The sequence below is a fragment of the Elaeis guineensis genome, chromosome 8 (genome assembly GCF_000442705.2).
Source record: "Elaeis guineensis isolate ETL-2024a chromosome 8, EG11, whole genome shotgun sequence".
NCBI classification, from domain to species: Eukaryota; Viridiplantae; Streptophyta; class Magnoliopsida; order Arecales; family Arecaceae; genus Elaeis; species Elaeis guineensis.
In genome coordinates this window covers 19,542,715-19,563,259 of record NC_026000.2, presented here as the reverse complement: position 1 = coordinate 19,563,259, position 20,545 = coordinate 19,542,715, and the positions used below count along the sequence as shown (strand labels likewise).

General features: G+C 36.1%; 1 protein-coding gene across 9 annotated transcripts in view; it reads left to right on the top strand.

The window, feature by feature from the left end:
* The first annotated feature begins 289 nt into the window (after positions 1 to 289).
* Positions 290 to 20,545, top strand: part of LOC105049958 (sister chromatid cohesion protein PDS5 homolog A) — a 33,411-nt gene continuing 13,155 nt past the window's right edge. For 6 of the 9 annotated variants that reach the window (XR_012143254.1, XM_073261707.1, XM_073261712.1 and 3 more), the window contains exons 1-15: positions 290 to 552; positions 3,491 to 3,694; positions 3,806 to 3,987; positions 5,888 to 6,014; positions 6,207 to 6,425; positions 7,903 to 8,119; positions 8,219 to 8,364; positions 8,457 to 8,602; positions 12,505 to 12,654; positions 12,771 to 12,819; positions 12,898 to 13,086; positions 13,325 to 13,507; positions 19,846 to 20,000; positions 20,136 to 20,271; positions 20,383 to 20,532. Coding sequence is in view for 8 of the 9 variants with exons in the window: in XM_073261707.1 (XP_073117808.1) it covers positions 460 to 552; positions 3,491 to 3,694; positions 3,806 to 3,987; positions 5,888 to 6,014; positions 6,207 to 6,425; positions 7,903 to 8,119; positions 8,219 to 8,364; positions 8,457 to 8,602; positions 12,505 to 12,654; positions 12,771 to 12,819; positions 12,898 to 13,086; positions 13,325 to 13,507; positions 19,846 to 20,000; positions 20,136 to 20,271; positions 20,383 to 20,532 (2,346 nt within the window). In the remaining variant the exon portion in view is untranslated. The remainder of the gene's footprint in view (positions 553 to 3,490; positions 3,695 to 3,805; positions 3,988 to 5,887; positions 6,015 to 6,206; positions 6,426 to 7,902; positions 8,120 to 8,218; positions 8,365 to 8,456; positions 8,603 to 12,504; positions 12,655 to 12,770; positions 12,820 to 12,897; positions 13,087 to 13,324; positions 13,508 to 19,845; positions 20,001 to 20,135; positions 20,272 to 20,382; positions 20,533 to 20,545) is intronic. The other 3 variants (XM_073261708.1, XM_010929777.4, XM_073261706.1) reach the window with 2 other exon arrangements.

The following is a 20,545-nucleotide window of genomic DNA, read 5'->3' as shown; positions in this document are numbered from 1 at the left end:
CGCATGTGTGTGTATATATATATATATTTATATATCTATACCTATTTTTGTGTACGCATATGTCTATATATATATATATATATGTATCTGTGTATGTAGGTAGCCCAGGCTGCCCCAAATTAAGATTCAATCCGAAGGTACTCCGGCTCGAACAAAGGCCAATCCTGTAATATGATCTAAAGACGAGGGGCGAATGCGTAACCGAACTACTTAAACGTTTGGTTGTCCTAAAATCCGGACAATCCACGAGCTCCAAGTTCGGCTATAAGTCAGTCTTCCGTGTTAATGTTCCAGATCTGATTGGCGATGCCGCCTCCTCACTCATCTCGTTTTGCTTCGTTTCCCGTTTATTTCACTTCCGAGAGAGTAAAATAAAGATAAGAAAGAAACAGGGGGGAAACCCTTGGCTTGTCCCTCCCTCTCTCCCGAGACCTCGCTGGTCCCGATCGGGCGGCCGGAATGGCGCAGAAGCTGCAGCAGCAGCTGAGGGACGTGGGGTCGAAGCTCGAGAGCCCTCCCGCTTCCAAAGATGCTCTGGTTAAGCTCTTAAAGGTGGGTTCTTTGGCGTTATTTTTGGTTTCGATTCTATGATTTTTGCTGATTTGCGCTTTAATTGGTTGGAGAATTCGTTCCTCCCCGTCACTCTGGGGTTTTCTTGGTGAATTCTAGGGTTTTGATGCGAAAACATGGAGTTCTTTCTCATTAGGGTTTGGGTTGAGTGAAAATGCATGTTTGTGGGACAAAGATGGGATTTTGGTGTTCGTTTTGAAGTGGATGTCGTTGTTGCGGTTCTTAATTGTGAAAAAGCTTGCAAGTTTTTAGCTGCCAAGAGGTATAACTAACGAGAAAAAAAGTAGCGAGAGAGAGAGAGAGAGAGAGAGAGAGAGAGATTATATCGAATAAGTGGTGTTTTAGTTTGTTCCTTCAGAAAAATTTTTGGACTAAGGGTGGCATGCAAGCAAGCTTGAAGACAAGCTAGTTTTAGACTAAGCGTGCAAGGAAGATAGAGTGAAGCAGACTGAGATTTCATTTTCCGACAGCAAAGAATTGTCCTATGGCAATATTCTTTTCCCTAGCCAGATTAATTTAATGATTACATTGTTCTGGGTTTGAACACTCACTGAGAGGCAAAACATTTGGGATGTATGAATTGTGGAGAAATATTTCTGCCCTTTGCTTTCCATTTGAGTTTGAAGCTCAGTTCTTGATATGGATTTTTTCTTTTTTCTTGAGCTGCAAATTTAACCTGATTTTATGTTGGTAGCTCTACCAGTCACCTGGTTTCTTAGAAACTATTGCCTTTGTGATGGAATCATATAGGTCTATTTTATTGCTAACTTCTTGTTGCTGATTTTGTGATGAAGTCAGAAATTTAAAGCGCGATAGTAATATATACCATAGAGATAAGACGTGAGTTATGTTAAAAAAGCCACGCAAAGTGATAGCCTATCTCTTAAAAGCCAGGAGCATGAATTGTGTGGTGGGCTAAGGAGATTCATTGGAGAGGTCAATGAGTTCCATATTACTCATTGCACAATGTGGCATAGAGAATTTAATTGAGAGGGGGAACTCATTTTGGAATAGGTTGGATATGTAGGGACTGGAATGGAAGCACTGACCATTGAATAGACGTTGCACATGGGGAACCTTAATTATAGTATCTTCCATATAACTATGGTCAATTTATTCATTAGATTGTGAATGTAGTCATTGAAATCAATATAGAAATCCATAATACTACATCAATCCTTGACATCACTCGCCTGCTCAGTGCAAGGAGTAGCAAGAAATCATTAGGGTGGAAATGGATGGAGAATAATAATGCATGAGAAGATGACAAGAAAGTATGGGCAACCATTATAGATATCATGATTTTTTTTTTTCAAAGCCAAATAAAACTGACTAATAAAGTGGATGACATATGCAATATCAGATCTGGAAACACCAGTATGAAGAAGATATTACCCAGCTTATAAAGGCTTCAAGAAAGGGCATAGTTTAAAAAAGGTTAATAACTTTCTTCAAGCTGAAGATAGAATAGCACAATATGTGCCAACCAAAGACATGCAATGGAAAAGAATATCATGACTTTTTATACTAATTGTGTAAAGAGTAAGTTTGTTTTACAAATCTGTGAGAGCTACTGTTATTGAAACATATTGTTTTATGAAGGTCCAGAAAGAAGTGAGCATGGGAAAAAAGGAACAACATGTAATTTTAAAAATATGATGGTCCCTTCTTTTGACAACACGTCTTTTCCCTTTGTTTGGGCATGAGCACATGAAAATTTGGGAAGTGTGTCTTGGGATTCAAGAGAAATTCATAATGGTTCGAGGTAAACTTTTCCCCTTGTGTTGTACGGTTGTAGTGAAGATCTGTAAGCATGTGCTGAGCTAGAAAATCAGTAGATTTTATAAAGCTATTGAACTAAATTGAATATTCACCTAAACAATAATCTAATGTTTGTAACTCTTGATTATCTAACATCTAATGTCAAAAGGAGCTTTAGTAATATATTATACATGCAAATGTAAAACCAAGATTCTCCATAACAAGGGGATATATTAAATAACACACCAGAATTTTCAGTGGTATTCAAGCTCCTTGTCAACTGTATCATGTAGAGAGGTGTACTGTGTTTGCTGAGCTGCAGTCAAATTGAATGTGTAGTGCACCTAAACATTGTTGTAGATCATATTATGAATCCACTTGCTGATCAGATGGTAGATTAAGTCATTGCAGACTGGATTAACCATGGTATCCGATCCCAATGGGGCAATAAATGATAAGGCTGATTAGTCCGACTGGTGGAGAGGTTTGCTAGTTAATAAGGTCAGGCATGGATAATTGATTAGACTAGAAGTCAAACATTGTGGTTGAATCGAGATTTCATAATGGTTGAAGCGGGTTAATTAAGCGATACTGAACTTTATGGCTTAGGTACACTGTGAAAATAGAACAGAAGAATATTATCTGCCATGATAGGGTTTCAGCATGATACATATACAACACTGATTGGACATCTGTGAGTTCTGTATACAATAAGACAAAATCAAAGAAAGACTTGCATACATATAATCAAGTCATATGCATATATAATTACTTAAAACCATGGTTTAAACTACTATTATTTGATTTTTTGGTCACCAAAGTACTCTTATTTGTTTGAGATCATTAGATATTACATAATCTACAAGCACCCCATAACTTGGAGTGCAAAACCATTTCAAATTTGACATGCAATCTATCAATACTACAAATTATCAGGTATTCGTGATGATTGGAAATGCTTTAAGTGTTAAGCTTGTTGAGTAGACTTGGGCTTCCCCCAATTTGAGCCTGATTTAAAATGCTTGTTACGTTTGAGATCCAAATCTAGCTATGATTTTGTATTAGGTTGCATATATGTTATGCACTTTTCTTGGGGACGAATATTTCTCAATCTCTTGTTTGAGGGAAAAAAAACCCTAATATATTTTTGGATGTTCAGCAAGCTGCAAACTGCCTCTCCGAGATAGATCAGTCACCGTTGCCGTCAATGTTGGATTCAATGCGGCCTTGCCTTAATGCAATTGCCAAACAAGAATTGCTGAAACATCAAGATAGGGAAGTCAAAGTTCTGGTAGCAACCTGCATTTGTGAAATCACCAGAATAACTGCACCAGAAGCTCCTTACAGTGATGATGTTCTAAGGGTACTTTCTTTTCTTGACAGACATAAAGTGCATTCAGGCTTTAAGAAGATCTTTGGCATAAATTGACTCATGTATCTTATCTTCTGACTATAATGTATTCATTTCTTGCAGGACATATTTCATTTGATTGTTAGTACTTTTAGTGGATTAGGTGATATTAACAGTTCATCATTTGGAAGGAGAGTTGTTATCTTAGAGACACTCGCAAGATACAGGTCATGTGTTGTGATGTTGGATCTTGAATGTAATGATCTCATATATGAAATGTTCAGTACATTTTTCTCTGTTGTCAGGTATGTTTCATCTGTCAAGCTGATAAATATAAAGGCTATAAACTTTCCTTGAATATTTGATGCCTTTATATAGAGATGTACTAAGAAGCTGTTTTTTAGGAAAGTAGATTATTCTCTTTATTGGCAGTTATCACCTTTACTATTAAAAAAATGCATTCTTCTCTACATGGAAGACAGATTCTTCTTGGTTCACATCTCCACTGTAGTCATGTTTTCTTTTGTCTTCACGATTTCCTTGGGTATTATTCCTTTTTTCCCTAAGTTGAGCTATAGTGAGCTTAATCTCTCTTAGATTATAGGGGAAGTTTTTATTGCCAAAAAACTTTCAAATATCACCCCTGTTACTGACAGATTATTAGCAATATGTACCTACATGTATCTGTGTACATATTTCTGGATAATCTTATAACAACCATTGAAGCATCGTGGTTATAATCACTATTCCTTGAATTTAATGTGTTGATGATTATCTCTATATGATGATGAATTGCGTAGTTTGGCCTTTCAGATATTGCTATATCCACAATCCTCAGCATTGTCCTTTTCATTTATACTGTTATATCACTATATCCTTGACCAATGAATTGCCATGCAAGTGTTCAGCTCACATGTGCTGATTTCTATGGCTCTTTAGTCTTTTGAAATTCATAGAGGCTTTGTAAATTATGTTGGACATGTACATTTGTTACATATTGGGAAAAAATTATGTGAAATAAGAAAATGTGGTTGTCTATTAGGTTATTGAAAACGGAATACCAAAGTTTTTTAGAACGCTTATCTCTGGTTCCTTGGATCATATTTGAACAAATGTTATCCTGACTAATACAGAGGTTGGGTTAATATTTAAAGGCTACTAAAAGAATGTTGGTGTGAGATTCCTGTAAGTAGGTCCACTGCCTCATCCCTCAACATGACATTTGGAAGAGTGCCTCCCAAGTGCTGAACAAACACACATTTTATCCTTCTGTTTATATATTCTTTTTGAAATTTTCTCTTGTTTTCTCAATATCCTTTCTTTCATCACTTCTGTATCACTGTAAGTTGGCCTTTTTCTGTAAACTTTCGAAATGACAAAGCAGATGCACTATTCTGATATTGTAAGGCTCTGTCTCTGAAAGCGGTATGGAACTAAAATGAACTTGGAAGAGTAAGGACCTGTTTGGAAAATCTAGCAGGATTGGGTTGGATTTCGCATAGGATCATGGATTATAGAGTCTGTTTACGTAAGGCCCATATCAACCCACTCCCACTCCAGCCAAATCCTGTGGGAAGAAAAAAGTAACTTCATAGGTCCCTTTTTTTTAATCCTTCAGTTCAACAGGCCAGTACATGGGATTTAGGCCAAAACTAGGATGGGCCTTTAGAAGAAAACTGGTTGAGCAGGCTAACAGGGCCAATTCCTATGGGAGTTCCAGCCCAATCCTACTGGATTTCCCAAACAGGCCCTAAGATGTATAAAAGTGATCTTGTTGATATAATGATGGTATGCTTTACTTTGTATACAACTGATTCATGCCAATCAGTCTTTTATACTCCCTCTCTAGACAATGTTATCTTTTATACAGAAGGCCAATTGTTATGGCACCTTAGAGTTGTTTCCAGTGATTTTGGTGAATTTTTGGCCTATACCATGTCGGTACATGGTGATATGCTATGGCATTTCTTTGGCTTTTACATTTTTAACCATTGTCCATGCAAATGCATCAAATTTCTTTTTCAGGAAAGTAAGTCTTATGTGCATTAAATGCTGTGTGTAAATGTGGAGGTGTGTGTGTTTGTTTTCTTGGTTTAGACTTTAGAATATTTTTAGATGAATTGTATTTGTTCGGTTTGTCTTTACCAATCATGAGAAGAGTGTTGTAATTTTACTCGACTGTGGCTTTTGGCTTATCACATGCAGTGATGATCATCCACAAAATGTTTTTACATCAATGCAAACAATCATGGTCCTTATTCTGGATGAGAGTGAGGATATACAGGATAATTTGTTAAGTATCATCCTCTCTGCTTTGGGTCGGAAAAGAAATGTGAGTGTGCTTCTTGTTCTTCTCCCTATTTTCTTTTTCTTCTTCTCATACTTTCTTCTTTAACAGTACTCTTTCATGTCTTCTTCCCTTGAATATTGTATATGTTTAGAGTTGTGCTCCTCTCAAGCTTAAGACCTATTTCTTCTTTATTTTCTTTTTAAAGAGTCGATTTTGTGTAATTTGTGGAACTAGGATTCTTCTATGGCAGCACGGAAGCTTGCGATGAATGTTATAGAACATTGTGCAGGAAAACTTGAGCCTTGCATAATGCAGTTTCTTGTATCATCACTATCAGGCGATAACAGTTATTTGAACAAATCACTTGACCATCACGAAGTCATCTATGATATATATCAGTGTGCACCCCAGATTCTCACAGGAATCACTCCTTATATTACAGGAGAGTTGCTGGTAAGCACTCCATATTGCTATTTATCTGCATTATTACCTTTCTGTAGTAGATACTACTGTTCTTTGTAAGTTAAGGTGTGCCAGAATAGCAGGAACTGATCTTATCTATATCTTTAAATAATTCCTAATTTCTCTGGATTTCCTATTAATTTTCATTGCCTTTGTTCATTTGTGCCAAGTAATGCTGTAGTTCTTAAACTATCTTCTCTCACCTAAATTAAATTCATGGATCCATAGCCAAGGGGTGTTTCTATTCCTTTTATGCATTTGAAGTCAATTTATGTTAACCTTTGATTCATAATATCTTTGTCAGGGATCTACTTATTCCCAGTCTTGTCTTGACTGTGGTGATGTCCACTCATAAAATATGAACTGATTTATGATTCCATCTAAAATTTGAACATGTCAAAAAATTTTGTAAATACTTAAAGACATGAAATAAGCTGACAAAAATATAAAGTTGTAGGTATATATGCTTTACTACATAGTCACATTTTTTTTCCTCTAAATGGTTGATGTTTCATTATAGTTCTGTATTGTTAGAGAATTTGTGTCTGGGTCCTTTTTTCCTCATCTCTATGGCTACTTGTTGGTCATTTACCATCCAGATATATTTGGACTCATAACTTTGAACGATTTATTTGTAAATTGCATTCTAGGCGCTACATTAAAAACATTTTGGTCATTCAAGTGGGTGCAGAAGCAAAAAAGGCTCCCACTGCCCTTCTGTACCTTGCCTTCTGCTTCCCTGTCTTCTAAGTTTTACTCTTTTACATCTCTTTTTCTTTCAGTTCGATGCTTGAAGACTTTAAGGAATATTATGCTTAGCTTATTTAGATCTTCTGCCTGCTGTTTTGCAGACCCGGTAATAGTTGCTTGTACGGACAAAACATTGGATCTAAATTTTAGTCAGTTTTTGAGACTCAGATGCAAAAACTTAGGTTATCTGTGGAGGAACCATATTTTATTTAATTTACTGAAAGCACATCAAACGATAGTTTAATTTGTTGGAAAGAGTTTCCCAAGCACCAGTCAGAAGGAATATGAAAGCAAAAATCCCATAGCTGAACAAACCATAAAAGTGCATATTTCGAGATATTTCTGTGTCAGCTGGTTAGACCAGCATTTTAATACAATGTGGTTATTTTGTGATTTTAAGATTGGAAACATTGACATCATCATAACCTTCTTTGACCACCATGAATGATGTAATGGGAGGCTATTCTTATGATTTTACCTAAAGCATAATTATCATTGATTTAATTTAAATTTAATGATAAAAATGATGAAATGTTCTAAGAGCCTTGGGTCATTCACTCCTGATGTGGATAATTTATTTCAGTTCTGATATCAGGAAATTGTCGATCTGAACTTATTGATCATATTTAAATTAGATAGACTGGATCTTTTTTGCCCTTCTTAAATCCAACAAAAAATGTTTTGGTAGTTCTGACTCCTTAATTTTAAACTTCTATAGACAGATAAGTTAGATGTTCGGCTGAAAGCGGTGCAATTACTTGGTGACCTGTTTGCTTTACCTGGGGTATCAATCTCTGAATGTTTTCAGCCACTCTTCTCTGAGTTTTTAAAGAGATTGACTGATAGGGTAGTGGAAGTCCGTATTTCTGTAATTGAACACTTGAAGCATTGCCTGATATCAAATCCTTCCCGACCTGAAGCTCCTCAGATCATCAGTAAGGAGGCATATTCCAATTTGTGTTTTGATTAGCTATTAGTATGTTTTTTGTTTCCTGGTAAATCATTTCTGTTGTGATGCTTGACCTTGTTTTCAGAGGCACTAAGCGATCGATTGTTGGATTATGATGAAAATGTTCGGAAACAAGTTGTTTCTGCAGTTTATGATGTGGCTTGCCATGCATTGAAAGTTATTCCAGCTGAGATAGCTAGGCTGGTCGCAGAACGCCTTCGAGACAAATCTGTTTGTCCTTCTGCTTGACTTTATAGCTTATTGATTAAATTTGTTTTTACGATACATTTCATAACATGGTTTTCCATTTTAAATGTTTTCAGCTGTCTGTCAAAAGATATACCATGGAGAGGTTGGCTGATCTATACAAACTTAATTGCGTAAAGAGCCCTGAGAGCTTGATAGATATTGAAGATTTTGAGTGGATACCGGGGAAGATATTGAGATGCTTATATGACAAAGATTTTAGGTAAGAATTATAGAAACATTAGAAAGAAAAGTGGCAGTTTTGGTTGCGCATGTGGTGTTTTGTTGACAATTGTTACTTGACATGTATGACATGAATCCAAATATCATATGCATTAAGTATATTAAAGGAACTCTAAATGTTGCCCAAAGTAAGGAGAAAGTGATGGAGAATCGATGTAGATGCTATAGACGTAAAATGAATATTCAAGGGGACTCCAATAAGGCGAGGAACTTCCGTTGCTGTTGAAGGTTGTAGGAGAGAAAGTGGAAGAACTAATGACAACATGGATGGAAGTTGTGAGAAAGGATTTTGAAAGCTGGAAATAGTGTCATGGATAGCCCTAAAAGGGAATTGTTGGTGTATGAGATTCATAGAGCTGACCCTGGGTAATTGGGAGAAGACCTTATGGTTATGTTGTATAACCTGTATGATGGAATGGTAGTAACCATGACCATGAAACTTTTTCCAACAATTTAGGGCTAGCTTTATGGATTCTTGTTTTCAATCATTCATATAAAAGGGCTTTCTTAAGTGTTAATGCAAGCTTTTCCAGGTCCATTTTTTCTACTTCAGTCAGTTCTAGCTTTGACCTTCCCCTTTTCAATTGGTCCTTGAAATCAAATTCAATCATTTTGCTAATTGGTGCAGTCTCATGATTTGGTTGCATGTGCTGATCACCGTTGCAATCAGTTTTTCAAAAAAAAAAAAAAAAATGTTGTGGTACTTGGTGTCACTCTCTTATTGCTATTCCTTGGTAAGTAACAAAAGGCAAATCCTTCTGTATGGTCATTGACAATGCAAGATTTTGATGCACAGACAATCATGTCATGTGTGTCATGTTTCCATTAATTGATAATGTTCATGTTTAGCTCCCTCAAATATGTCTTCTAATGAAGACCAAAATACCTGTCTATGCCATTTTTCAATTATGATACTTGTCCTGCCAACAAGTCATTGATACCATGCCAGGTGCCTATGTTTATGCTTACTGTGCTAGTCAGTATCATCATTGGCTTTTATTTATGCAATGACAAAAGTCATTCTATGGTAACTGTAGTTTAGAAACAAAGGTGATCCATTCTCCATTGTATATAATCTTCTTGAGATGCTACCAATATATGGCATTGCATTGTATTGACAATATGTTCACAAAATTCAAAATGCATTGTTAAGTTGTAAACAAGTCACAGGTTCCAATGTAGATTTTTATCATGAATTTAAAGCCTAAACATGTGTATCTATGTTAGTTTTTATGAAAGATTACTTGAAATGAATCCATATACATGTTGAGCAACAACCAACACCAACACTGATATCAAACATGATATTGTATCTTAAGTTTTATGTATTAGTTAAGCTTTATAATTTTTTCCAAACCTGTCTATATGCTAGTATAAATCAGTTATATTGGTCTAGTTTACGAAGAATGATTGAATAAAGCAGTGTGCCTTAGTTTTTATGGATTATTAAACTATTTATTATTTTGTTTCAAACCTTTCTATATTCTGTATAAATTAGTCATAATTGGTCTAGTTCACAAAGAATGACTGAATGAAGCAGTGTATCTTTGCATGCTGATTGTGAATCAGGGGTTAAAGCACCGGTAGACACGGTTAATATGGCACAATATGTTCCTTGCCAGTTTCTGCTAGCATGTGACACTGGCATGTCATGGGCTGCTTGGCAACCATGCCAAGCACTGGCATAGTACAACATTCCTTGGTACATAATGTGCTGGTGCTAGGTTGGCATACACCTTTGGCATGTGATTCCTCAATTCTTGCTATGAATCTGGTTATTGACTTGTAACTTTTCATTCCAATGCTAACCAATTTTTTTCATGATATGATGCAGTATGCATGGTGTGCTGACTTGTGACTCACACGATCATGTTATGCTGCACTTTTAATCCTTTGGTCTTACTTAAACTTCTTGTTGTTGCCTCTGTTCCTTGACATGGTTGAGAAATGCTTAATGCAAGGTTGTGCTGAAAAGATGATGTTTCTAAATTCTTAGTTCTTGTAATTCATTTTAGAGTTTTAGGAAAACAAGGACTGAAGAAAATACGTAAGAATGATTGTGAAAATATATTATCTTATTTGTCTTATATGTGTATGTTATGTCTTCCCGAGTTTTAATTTCAACGACAATGTGCTTGGTGTTGGCTGGACTAAAATGAAACCAATCCCAGTATGGCATTTCATTTGGTTTAGTAGGGCTTCGATTCTGATTGTGGCCAATATTGTTAGTTTAAGTTTACATATAGATGGCATGTTAGTTTCATTTGTGTTGCCTTTCATTTTCTCGAGTTGGAAGACGAGCATGCCTACAGGCAATAGATTCTGTACCTAAAGGACATTTTAGAATAATGTGACATGAATTTTGTTGTTTTAAGGAGATTGGGGTACAAGAAGTTGTCTTTCTATGTTGATGGTCAAATTTGTTCATATGAAGTACGATCTCGCTTATATTCCATGAAGTCTCGTAGATTTGAAAATAATGCGAACTATCAAGGAACCAAAATTTGTTTTTTGTTTTCTTTTTTCTATACAATACATGGTACAGGTAGTATGGTCTATCATTTTCTCTAACTTGTCATATTTCCTAATTTTTTCCTAAAGCTAGACATTTGTCTCTTATTTTTTTGTATTTTCCTTGTTTTATATTGTATTTTAATGTCTATATTATTTGGACAAAAACCAGAGATAATAACCAAATAACTTATAATACTATGTATTTTTGTTATAATTCGTAATGTTTGTCTTTGTTTTGTAAATTTTTCTTGATATTTTTTCCCTCTGATGGTGAATAGTCACTTATTTATATGGTTTTGCATCTGAATTGCGTAAATGGAGTAAATTTTCAGTTTTTTGCCCTAACCTGAAACCATGGTCGAAACAAAGCAGCCTTCTTCTTATTCTTCTTGTTGAGAAAAGGCAGGCCTAATTACTTTCTGTAGAACCATGTCTTTGAGAACTTAATTTGCACAGCTTTAGTATTTCTGGAACGAGTTGTGGGATTTTCTTTTTCTTTTTTTTTTTAAAGAGAGGGCAAAAAATGTTCAGTAATTAACAAGTAGTGATAGCTTGACTGCTGTAATTTAAAGCAATTTCTGATCTCTTTTATATTTGGATGTATGGCCCTTAGGAACATCTTGTGGCGAGGTGGAGAGAGACAATTAACATTGAAACCAAAGAGGACTGTGAACTTGTGGACCAAAGATATGTGAGCATAGGGCCCTTTCCTTTTGTTCATTGGAACAGTACTTTCCCTATTTGAAGTCTCGGCATCAGCAGTTCTGAGATACCACCTTGTTGTACAGGGATTCTTCTAACATTTTATTCTAGCCACTCTAGGAACAAGGATGTCTGTTTCTTTTCTGCCTCATCAATCAAAGCAAATTATGTTTTGGGCCAGTTCTCAGAAATTGGTATGACCTAATTGCATTGAGAAATATTGGGCCTCTTTTTGCTTTGTGGGCTTTATATTTTGTAGGAAAATCATTTAGTCTTCATCTTAGGGATTCGCTGTAGTACTCCTCTGAACACACTGTTAATTTCCTTTTTCATTACTAAACTAATAAAATAAAAGTTTGAGTTGTTCAGTTTTTTCTAGTTAACAATAAATTTTGTGCTCTAACAATATCTAGAGTGAGTAAACACCATCCTATGGGAGAATTTATTTATTAAATCATGATTTTTGTTCCTGAGCCTCCAAATACATATGCTTCTGCTGTTTCTCCGTGGAAGTTGGTTGAAAGGTTTAAGTTTTTTGGGCAAGTACGCGTCTATTGGATGATAGAGCATCCTATTAGGCAACTTGGTTTGACTCGCCCGCAACCCCCCTTCTTTTTCTCCTTTTAAAGAGGATATGCTTTTAACATTTCAAGGAACTTCATACAGATCGGAGACGATCGAGCTTATTTTGTGTGGTTCTTTGTTCCCATCTGAGTTCTCAATCAAAGATAAAGTGAAACATTGGATAACAATTTTCTCAAGGTTTGATAAAGTTGAGGTCAAGGCCCTTGAACAGGTTCTTTTGCAAAAGCACAGGTTTGTATAGATTCCATCATGATTTTGTGGGATTTCCAATGTTGTCTCTTTAGTTAAATATCTTGTATTTGATAGGCGTTGCACGGATTTTCAGGTGATTTCCTCTTGGATTGCAGGTTACAGCAAGAAATGCAGAAGTATCTCTCTCTTAGACAGGCACATCAGGTTTGCAAATATGTGATATTGTCAGTACATTTACATAATTTCAAGATGCTGTTACAAATCAGTCTCGCTGAAAAGCAGGAAGATGCCCCTGACCTCCAAAAGAGAATTTCTGGCTCCTTCCGTATCATGTCTCGCTTGTTCAGTGATCCTGCAAAGGCCGAGGAGAGTTTTCTGACTCTCAATCAGCTAAAAGATGTGAATATATGGAAAATTCTGATGAGCCTACTTGATCCTAGCACTAGTTTCTGTCAAGCATGGTCATATCGGGTATTTACTGTTCCCTGGTTGAAGTGAACACCTTTTAAGGTTTTAATTCGTAAAAGCGATTCTAACATGGTCAATATACATCATAGCTTCAGAATATTGAAGTGCTGTAGCTTGCAGTGTAACTATCGCCAAATACATGTTAACCTACAGCAAAAAAGATAAATGTTATGTAATAAGTCAATCAACTGGATGTCAGCTGTGGATATTGGGATTTATGATTTGATTTCCATGTTTGCAGGATGAATTGCTTAAGATCCTTGGAGAAAGACACCCACTTTATGATTTTATGGGAATGCTTTCAATAAAATGTTCATATCTATTATTCAATAAGGAGTATGTTAAGGAGATTCTTTCAGAAGCTGCTGCACAACAATCTGTTGGAAATACGAAGCTCATGTCATCATGCATGAATCTACTTACGGTAACATATGCTCTTTATACATCCCGTGTCACTTAGATATTAAAGTTTTATGAAAGTGAACTTGAATGATATTTAAATGTTAGTATTTGCTGTTGCTGATTGACATGATATATCCAAACAAATGGACCCTTTTCACAGAATGGCAGGGTTTGAAAATTTTAATAAAATTCAAAAATCATCTACTTGCTAATGTTGGATCTGTGACCTTCTAACATTTAAGTAGTTTGATGCAAAAAAGGGTTTAGTTTAAAATTGTGCGCTGAATGAATCAGTGAATCTTGTTGAGTCAAATCCTAGACATGATGGAGTTGGCTACCATTACATGGATTCAGTCCCAACATGCGATTCAAAAGTCAGGACTATGCTCATGATCCTCACATACATTTGAAGCAGTGGGTTTTAGTAAAATTCTAAAGCTTAGAAGTGATTTTGGACACATTAACATGCTAAGAGATGCAGGACCAAATTGGTATGGCCTGTGTCGTGTGAGAGAGGACCATAGGAATAAGATAGTTTAGGGTTTAAAGTAGCTTTATTGCTTGAAGTCTGAGTCCTGAGAACAGGATGGCAATGAACTAATAGTAGTTTTCTGGGTGAAGGATCAAGAAACCTTACTCTAGGGGTTTATATGTGAAAGGGCTCATGAGAAATCAAGATCTAGGGTTTTGGAGGCTCAACCAAATGGTTCACTATAGGGTTATAATTAGATTTCAGCAGTTTAGTTCACACAGATTTAAGCAGGCAACAGTGACTTTTGGATCTGACCAATCAGATAATAGATAACAAGTATTAAGAAAAAAGAGCGGCTACTTGCACAAGGTTCATGCGATGTTTGGGGAGGGTCAGATGGACATAGCCTTACCCCTGCATGTGAAGAGGCTATTTTCATGTTTCGAACCCGTAACACTAGGTCACGATAGAATTACCTTAGCATTATCCCAATGCTCACCTTTTAGAGAATAAGTATTGAGATCCCTATTCATATTGAAACCAACAGGTTTTTCAGTGCAGTGATTAAAACTAGAAAGATCTAAGGGAAACTGAAATCTGATGATAATCTTTGAAATAATAATGGCAAGCAGTTAACAAAAAATTATAATGAGAGAAAAATTAGTACAAGAAGAAGAGAGGATAGAAATAATGGAAAAGATACAGGACAAAGGGAGGGGAAACAGCCGGCTCATAGCCTTCTTCACTTCGTAAAAACTTTCAGCATACATCACCTTGCAACGGGTCCTTTCTGGATTCTTTATAGACTCAACAAAATAGCTAGAAATTTCCCTGTTGGAATCATTCAGGACTCCTATATATATATATATACACACACACACACACATATATACATATATACATATATACACATATATACATATATACGCACGCATATATGCGTATATGTACGCATATACGCATGCATATACGCGTATATGTACGCGTATATGCATATATGCGTATATGTACGCATATATATATATATATATAATAAGATTTCATTCTTAAAAAAAATTCATTTTTTGATTTATTTCATCTATTCCATGACGGGAACAAAGGGGGATACACGTTACACCACGATTTTGAATCAGAAGAGAGATTTCAAAAAATGGCAGATCTATTCACTCTATCAATAACCAAGCCGGATCTGGGGTATCATAGGGGATTTGCCTTTTCTATTGATTCCTATGGGTTGGATCAAAAAAAATTCTTGAATGAGGTATTCAATTCCAGAGATGAATCGATATATATATATATATATATATATAGCGAGAGAGAGAGAGAGAGAGGAAATCCCAAAAAAATCTCACTAATTAACCCTGTCTTTGACTCTTTGTAGGACTCTTTAAAGGTCATAGTTACTGAAGCACATACTGTTTATGCTACAGTTATATAACAGTAACTCCTAGATACTTTCCTATCCAAATCACATTGATTATTGAGAGAAACAAAATATATAAGTCAGAACTAAACAACTTATAAACCAAATAAAATAGAAAAGAAGCTTGGACTGTTGGACTTTTGTTGACCACACTATGGACGAAGAGGTTGCTCTATCCTCACTTAGTCTATCTTTTGCTTAGTGGTGTAGATTTTAAGGGGCTGTTGTAGCTGCATGGAACTGCTGCTACTGTCACTTGTGTTGCTGTCATAGGCTAGCTTGTGCTTTCTCATGCTGCCGCCGCCGCCGCCACCATTGCCATCACCTATGGCCCATCTGCTTTACTTTTCTACTTCTGCTGATATTTATTGTGATTTATGTTACTGGAACCTTACGGCTGGCTTCTTGCCCATGCCATCCTAGAAGCTTTGCGGTTGCTTTTAAGCTACTTTAGGAGAGTTGATTTCTTTGCTCGGCCTCTGTTTTCATCTTGGGATTCCAAGATGAAGGTCTGAGTACAAATCTAAGGGAAGAGTGCAGAGAAGAATGGAGAGAGAGAGAAGGGGGAAAGCTATTTATCTATTCTAGTGCCTGAGTAGATCTTGGAATAGTCTTTTCCACATGGGTGGGTTGTTGAAGGTAGGATACCATATGTTCATCACTGGCTTGTGCTGTTTAACACTGCTATGATATTCAATATTGAGTAGGAGTTCCTTATGGGAGTTTTACTTATGGAAGAAACGGGCCCTTCTGTTATAGCTGCATTGATGGAGGTTGCTCCTTATAGCTATAAGGATGTATGATTTAGGTGATGAGGACCAAGAGATTCATGGAAAAGAGTCACATGAAGTGCAGAAAGCAAAACATTATAAGGCTCCATGAAAACCTGAAGAGAAGTAAAATCCCCCAGAGCCAAAAAAAAAAAATGCGAAAGATATGAAACAGTGGCAGAAATTGTGGAAATAATTTTAAAGTAAGCAGAAGGTGAAGAACCTGAATGTTATGAGAACATAGAAGGAGAAGAAATGAAGTTAGTTTAGAGAACATCAAAAGAAATCCTCGAATAAATAGCACATAAATTGACAAGGGACGGGGATGAAAAGAGGGTTGGAATTATATTAAGGTGCTTTGAGTAGTTGGTGGAGGATTTGAACAGGTGAATTAGAGGTAATCAAATGCGTAAACATAGTGTCCTGGCCATAAGAATCGATGTCAACTCTAGATTGAGAACTCAACTACAAAAGGATCTGTTGGAGATATGAACCATGGTCTGCTGTTTTAATTTAAGCCAAGTTTAGAAATTTGGCTGGAGAGGAAATAATGCAACAATGGCCATACTTGTTGGCAGACATGGTTTCATGTGAAGGTCTGAAGTGAGGATCCCCAACTAGGTCATTTTGTAACCAAGAAGCAAGAGTTGGACGAGCCATGAGAAGTTTTCAGAGTATCCACTATGGGGGCAACAGCCCTATATATATACTTCCAGAAAAGGTTGAAGCATTCCTTGCATATGGTGAAACTGTATGAGCACTGTAAATCTAGGAAAATGTTTAAACATTGTGCAAGTTACTAGTATTTTAAACATTGGGACTTTGATGTGGTTGAGGAGTTTTGGGTGATTAATGATATAGCTAATAACCATGTGATTCCTTTTGAATAAAAACCAAGATTGTTGAAGTAATCCTGGTATTTTAATGTCTTAATGAAGCAGTTTAAATTTGGATTCTTATTGCTGAGGAGTACAAGTTTGTGCAAGTGTGAAAAGCACAATCTGAATCCTTTAGACTAATGTATTGTCATTGTGGAGAAGAAATCATACACCATCTCTGATCTTTGTGCTGCAGAAAGAAAAGATATCTAGCAAATATTAATCAATTCAAAGCTGTATGTTCATCTAGGCTGTTTGACATGACAGGATTTAAGATCCAAGTTCAATCAGGTTATCATTCCATCATCTTTATTGATATAATGTTCTTAGGTTATCATTCCATCATCTTTATTGATATAATGTTCTTACTTCATAGTGCTTTCATCATAAGGTCCTTTGGAAGTTACCCTTGTTTTCAAAGATCTTGATGCACTTCATAAATGAATCAATAACAAGCTTCTACTTGTGCTTTGCAATCCCTTTCATGGTTGAGCACTTGAGAGTAAGTGTTCATAGAAGAAGCTGTACATTCCATGTCATTATTTGGAAGGGAGAAGTATGTATGAGTGATTTAAGGTATACATCTGCTCAAATTTAGTAAGTTTGTGGGTCAGTTCTCTAGTTCTGGCTTTTGGAAATCATTAGCTACCAAAAATGTTAGCCAGTGGTGGAGCAAATTTATCGACTCTGAGCTAATTAAGTCCTCAAACCAGTCAAGAACTTAACCTGGTCTTCTGGTGCCATATGAATTTTGATATCCAAGAAGAACATTGAGATGGAAGGTATCCATATTTCTATAGTTGTGAATATTTCTAAATCCTATCTTTTGTTTGTCTGAGTCGAGTTCCTGATAGAAGATGGGAGATAACTAGAAGATTGTTGAAGGTGGAGGATGTAGCAGGATAAGGGTTTTTATTTGCTAGTATTAGCTTTTGCCATTTTGGTTAGCAAGTTTACAGGTGATTATGCAAGAATACATGGCAAGTTGGAGTGTAGTTGTTGAGAAGGTGCTTCAGGAAAAATATTCAAAGGAATTACTTTTGTGTTACTTCTGGAGAAGCTTTGTTTGCTTGCTACTTGTATTCTGAATGTGTCTGCCATTATTTGCTGAGATTATCTGGTCCAATATTTCGGCATTTGGTTCCATGATTGCTGCATGAACTGCATGTGACAAGCACAAGGAAAACTACCCAAACTTTTCTATGGGGAAGTAGGAGTGGGTGTTTAAGAACATGCTTAGAAAAAGAAACTGAAAGAAGGAATATTTGAATAGTGCGTATGAAGGACGTACAAAGTAATGACTTTTGAAGGTCACTTTAATAATTTTGGAAGAATGTAGGCATCTGATTTTATATATCACATGAATTCTGGCAAGCTTCTTCATAATGGCTGTTAATTTAGATGCAGATGCCGGAGCATTGCATGATTTTCATAAGTGGCAGTTTTGATAGTCAATGAAGAAGATGATTATGTACAATTGTTAGCTGTAAAAATATGTTGGACAATGATATGCGGTTTGACATAGTTTATCATAAGAATGTATGCTGAATATTGTCTCAATCCCATGCATGTAATATATGCATATATAATGTACAGCTCGCAGATGAACTGGTACACAAGTCTCTCTCTCCTCCCCTCTCCCTCTCCTTCACTCCTCTTTTCCACAACTGTACTCAGAAGGGAAAACAGAAGCATATTTTAGTAGTTGGATACTCTTGAAGGGCCAATAGATCATTATGTGGAACATGTTATTGGTCTTATTTCTTATTCTTCTTCTTTGCTTTCTGGAAGCTATATTGTTTTCAAATTCCTCTTCTTCTTTCAGTGTTAACCTCTTGCTTTTGTTTATGCCTTCTTTCTTTATTCTGGATTTGATCTTTTCATCATATGGAGCATAGTTTTAGATTTATTTTATCTTTTCATTTTCCGTGCTTTACTTTCAGTTTTGCATTTCATATTAACATCAATGAAAGATTGGGTAGCTTTGAATTTGCACATTTTCGAATCAATCTAATGCATGTTTGTGAACTTATAGTGGACAAAGCTGCTTCTCTTTTTACATAAAAATGCAGTTTGTCTATGCTTGAAGCTGTACAAAGTCTACCACCCCCACCCCAATCTCTTTCCTAGAGGGTGAGTCCCATCTTGTTTGGTCGCTCTGCAGTTCTTCCTTAGGGCTTTCTGTTAATGTTGCTTTAGGCACTCAACAAAGTTCCTGATTTCCAAAATGTAACTCTTAACTTGCTCATTGATGGCATAGTCTTTTTATTTCAAGTAACAAGATGAATTAACCCTATGTGGTGGTGTAAATGCAGCTTGCAGTCAGTTTACCATTGCAAAAGAATCTTTGTTTCCATTTAAAATCAGTCCTGGAGGCTACATAAAAACTATGACCCTTCTAATTTATTTTCAGCAACTTCTGCAGGATTTTGCTATGGTGCCTAGAGAATGGTGAATATATCAAACTTTTCAGCAGAGACTATGACTATTTTCATGAGGCTTTGACAAATAAAATATTGCCAATTTTAGGAATGTGTTATGAGTAGAGTTTTATGGTTTGAATCAGCATCCTGAATCCTGGGACTTGGCTAAAATTAGTGACTTAAGTGACGGTTAATTATAAAAGCTCAAGGTTCCAGTTCTGGGTTAGGAATTTGTGCCTCTTGCATTATGGTTCTGCTTGTGGCCAAAAGTTTTTACATAAATATTGGCAAAGCTTTGCTCTGACCGCAAATGTTTTATTAGTTTTAATTAAACTGGCATCTTGTATCATGCTTATTATGATGATCTAAGGATTATCAAACTGCCTTTTTCCAGGTTATTTCGAGTTTCTCTCCCCTGCTTTTGGCTGGCTGTGAAGAAGATCTCGTTCGTCTTCTAAAAGAGGATAATGAAATAATTAAAGAAGGTATTTCTCATGTTTTGGCAAGGGCTGGTGGAATCATTCGTGAACAGCTGGCGCTGACTTCAAGGTGCAACTGGTTAAACTTATAAGAAGAAATTAAGTATTACTGAAACATGGGTTTTGATGTGCAACTGGTTATACTTAATATGTGGACATAGCTGCCTCTGAAATATGGTTTTTGATATTCTTTTTATTTTCCCAGTTCTGTTGAGCTACTGTTGGAAAGGCTATGTTTAGAGGGTACACGGAAACAAGCAAAATATTCTGTACAGGCCCTCGCAGCAATAACTAAAGATGATGGTCTAAAGTCCCTCTCTGTTCTATACAAGGTCTTCATGGTCATAGTTCATTGTCGATTATTTTATTTCATCTATTGAACCTTATTCTTCAAGAAACCTCTTATTATTGACGGCAGTTGCATTAAATGGCATTTACAACTGGGTTTACAGAGGCTTGTGGATATGTTGGAGGAGAAAACACACTTACCAGCGATATTGCAATCCCTGGGATGTATAGCACAGACTGCATTGCCAGTTTTTGAAACCAGAGAGGATGAAATTGTAGGGTTCATAAGGAGTAAAATCCTCGAAAGTAGTAATGTATGTCTTTCCT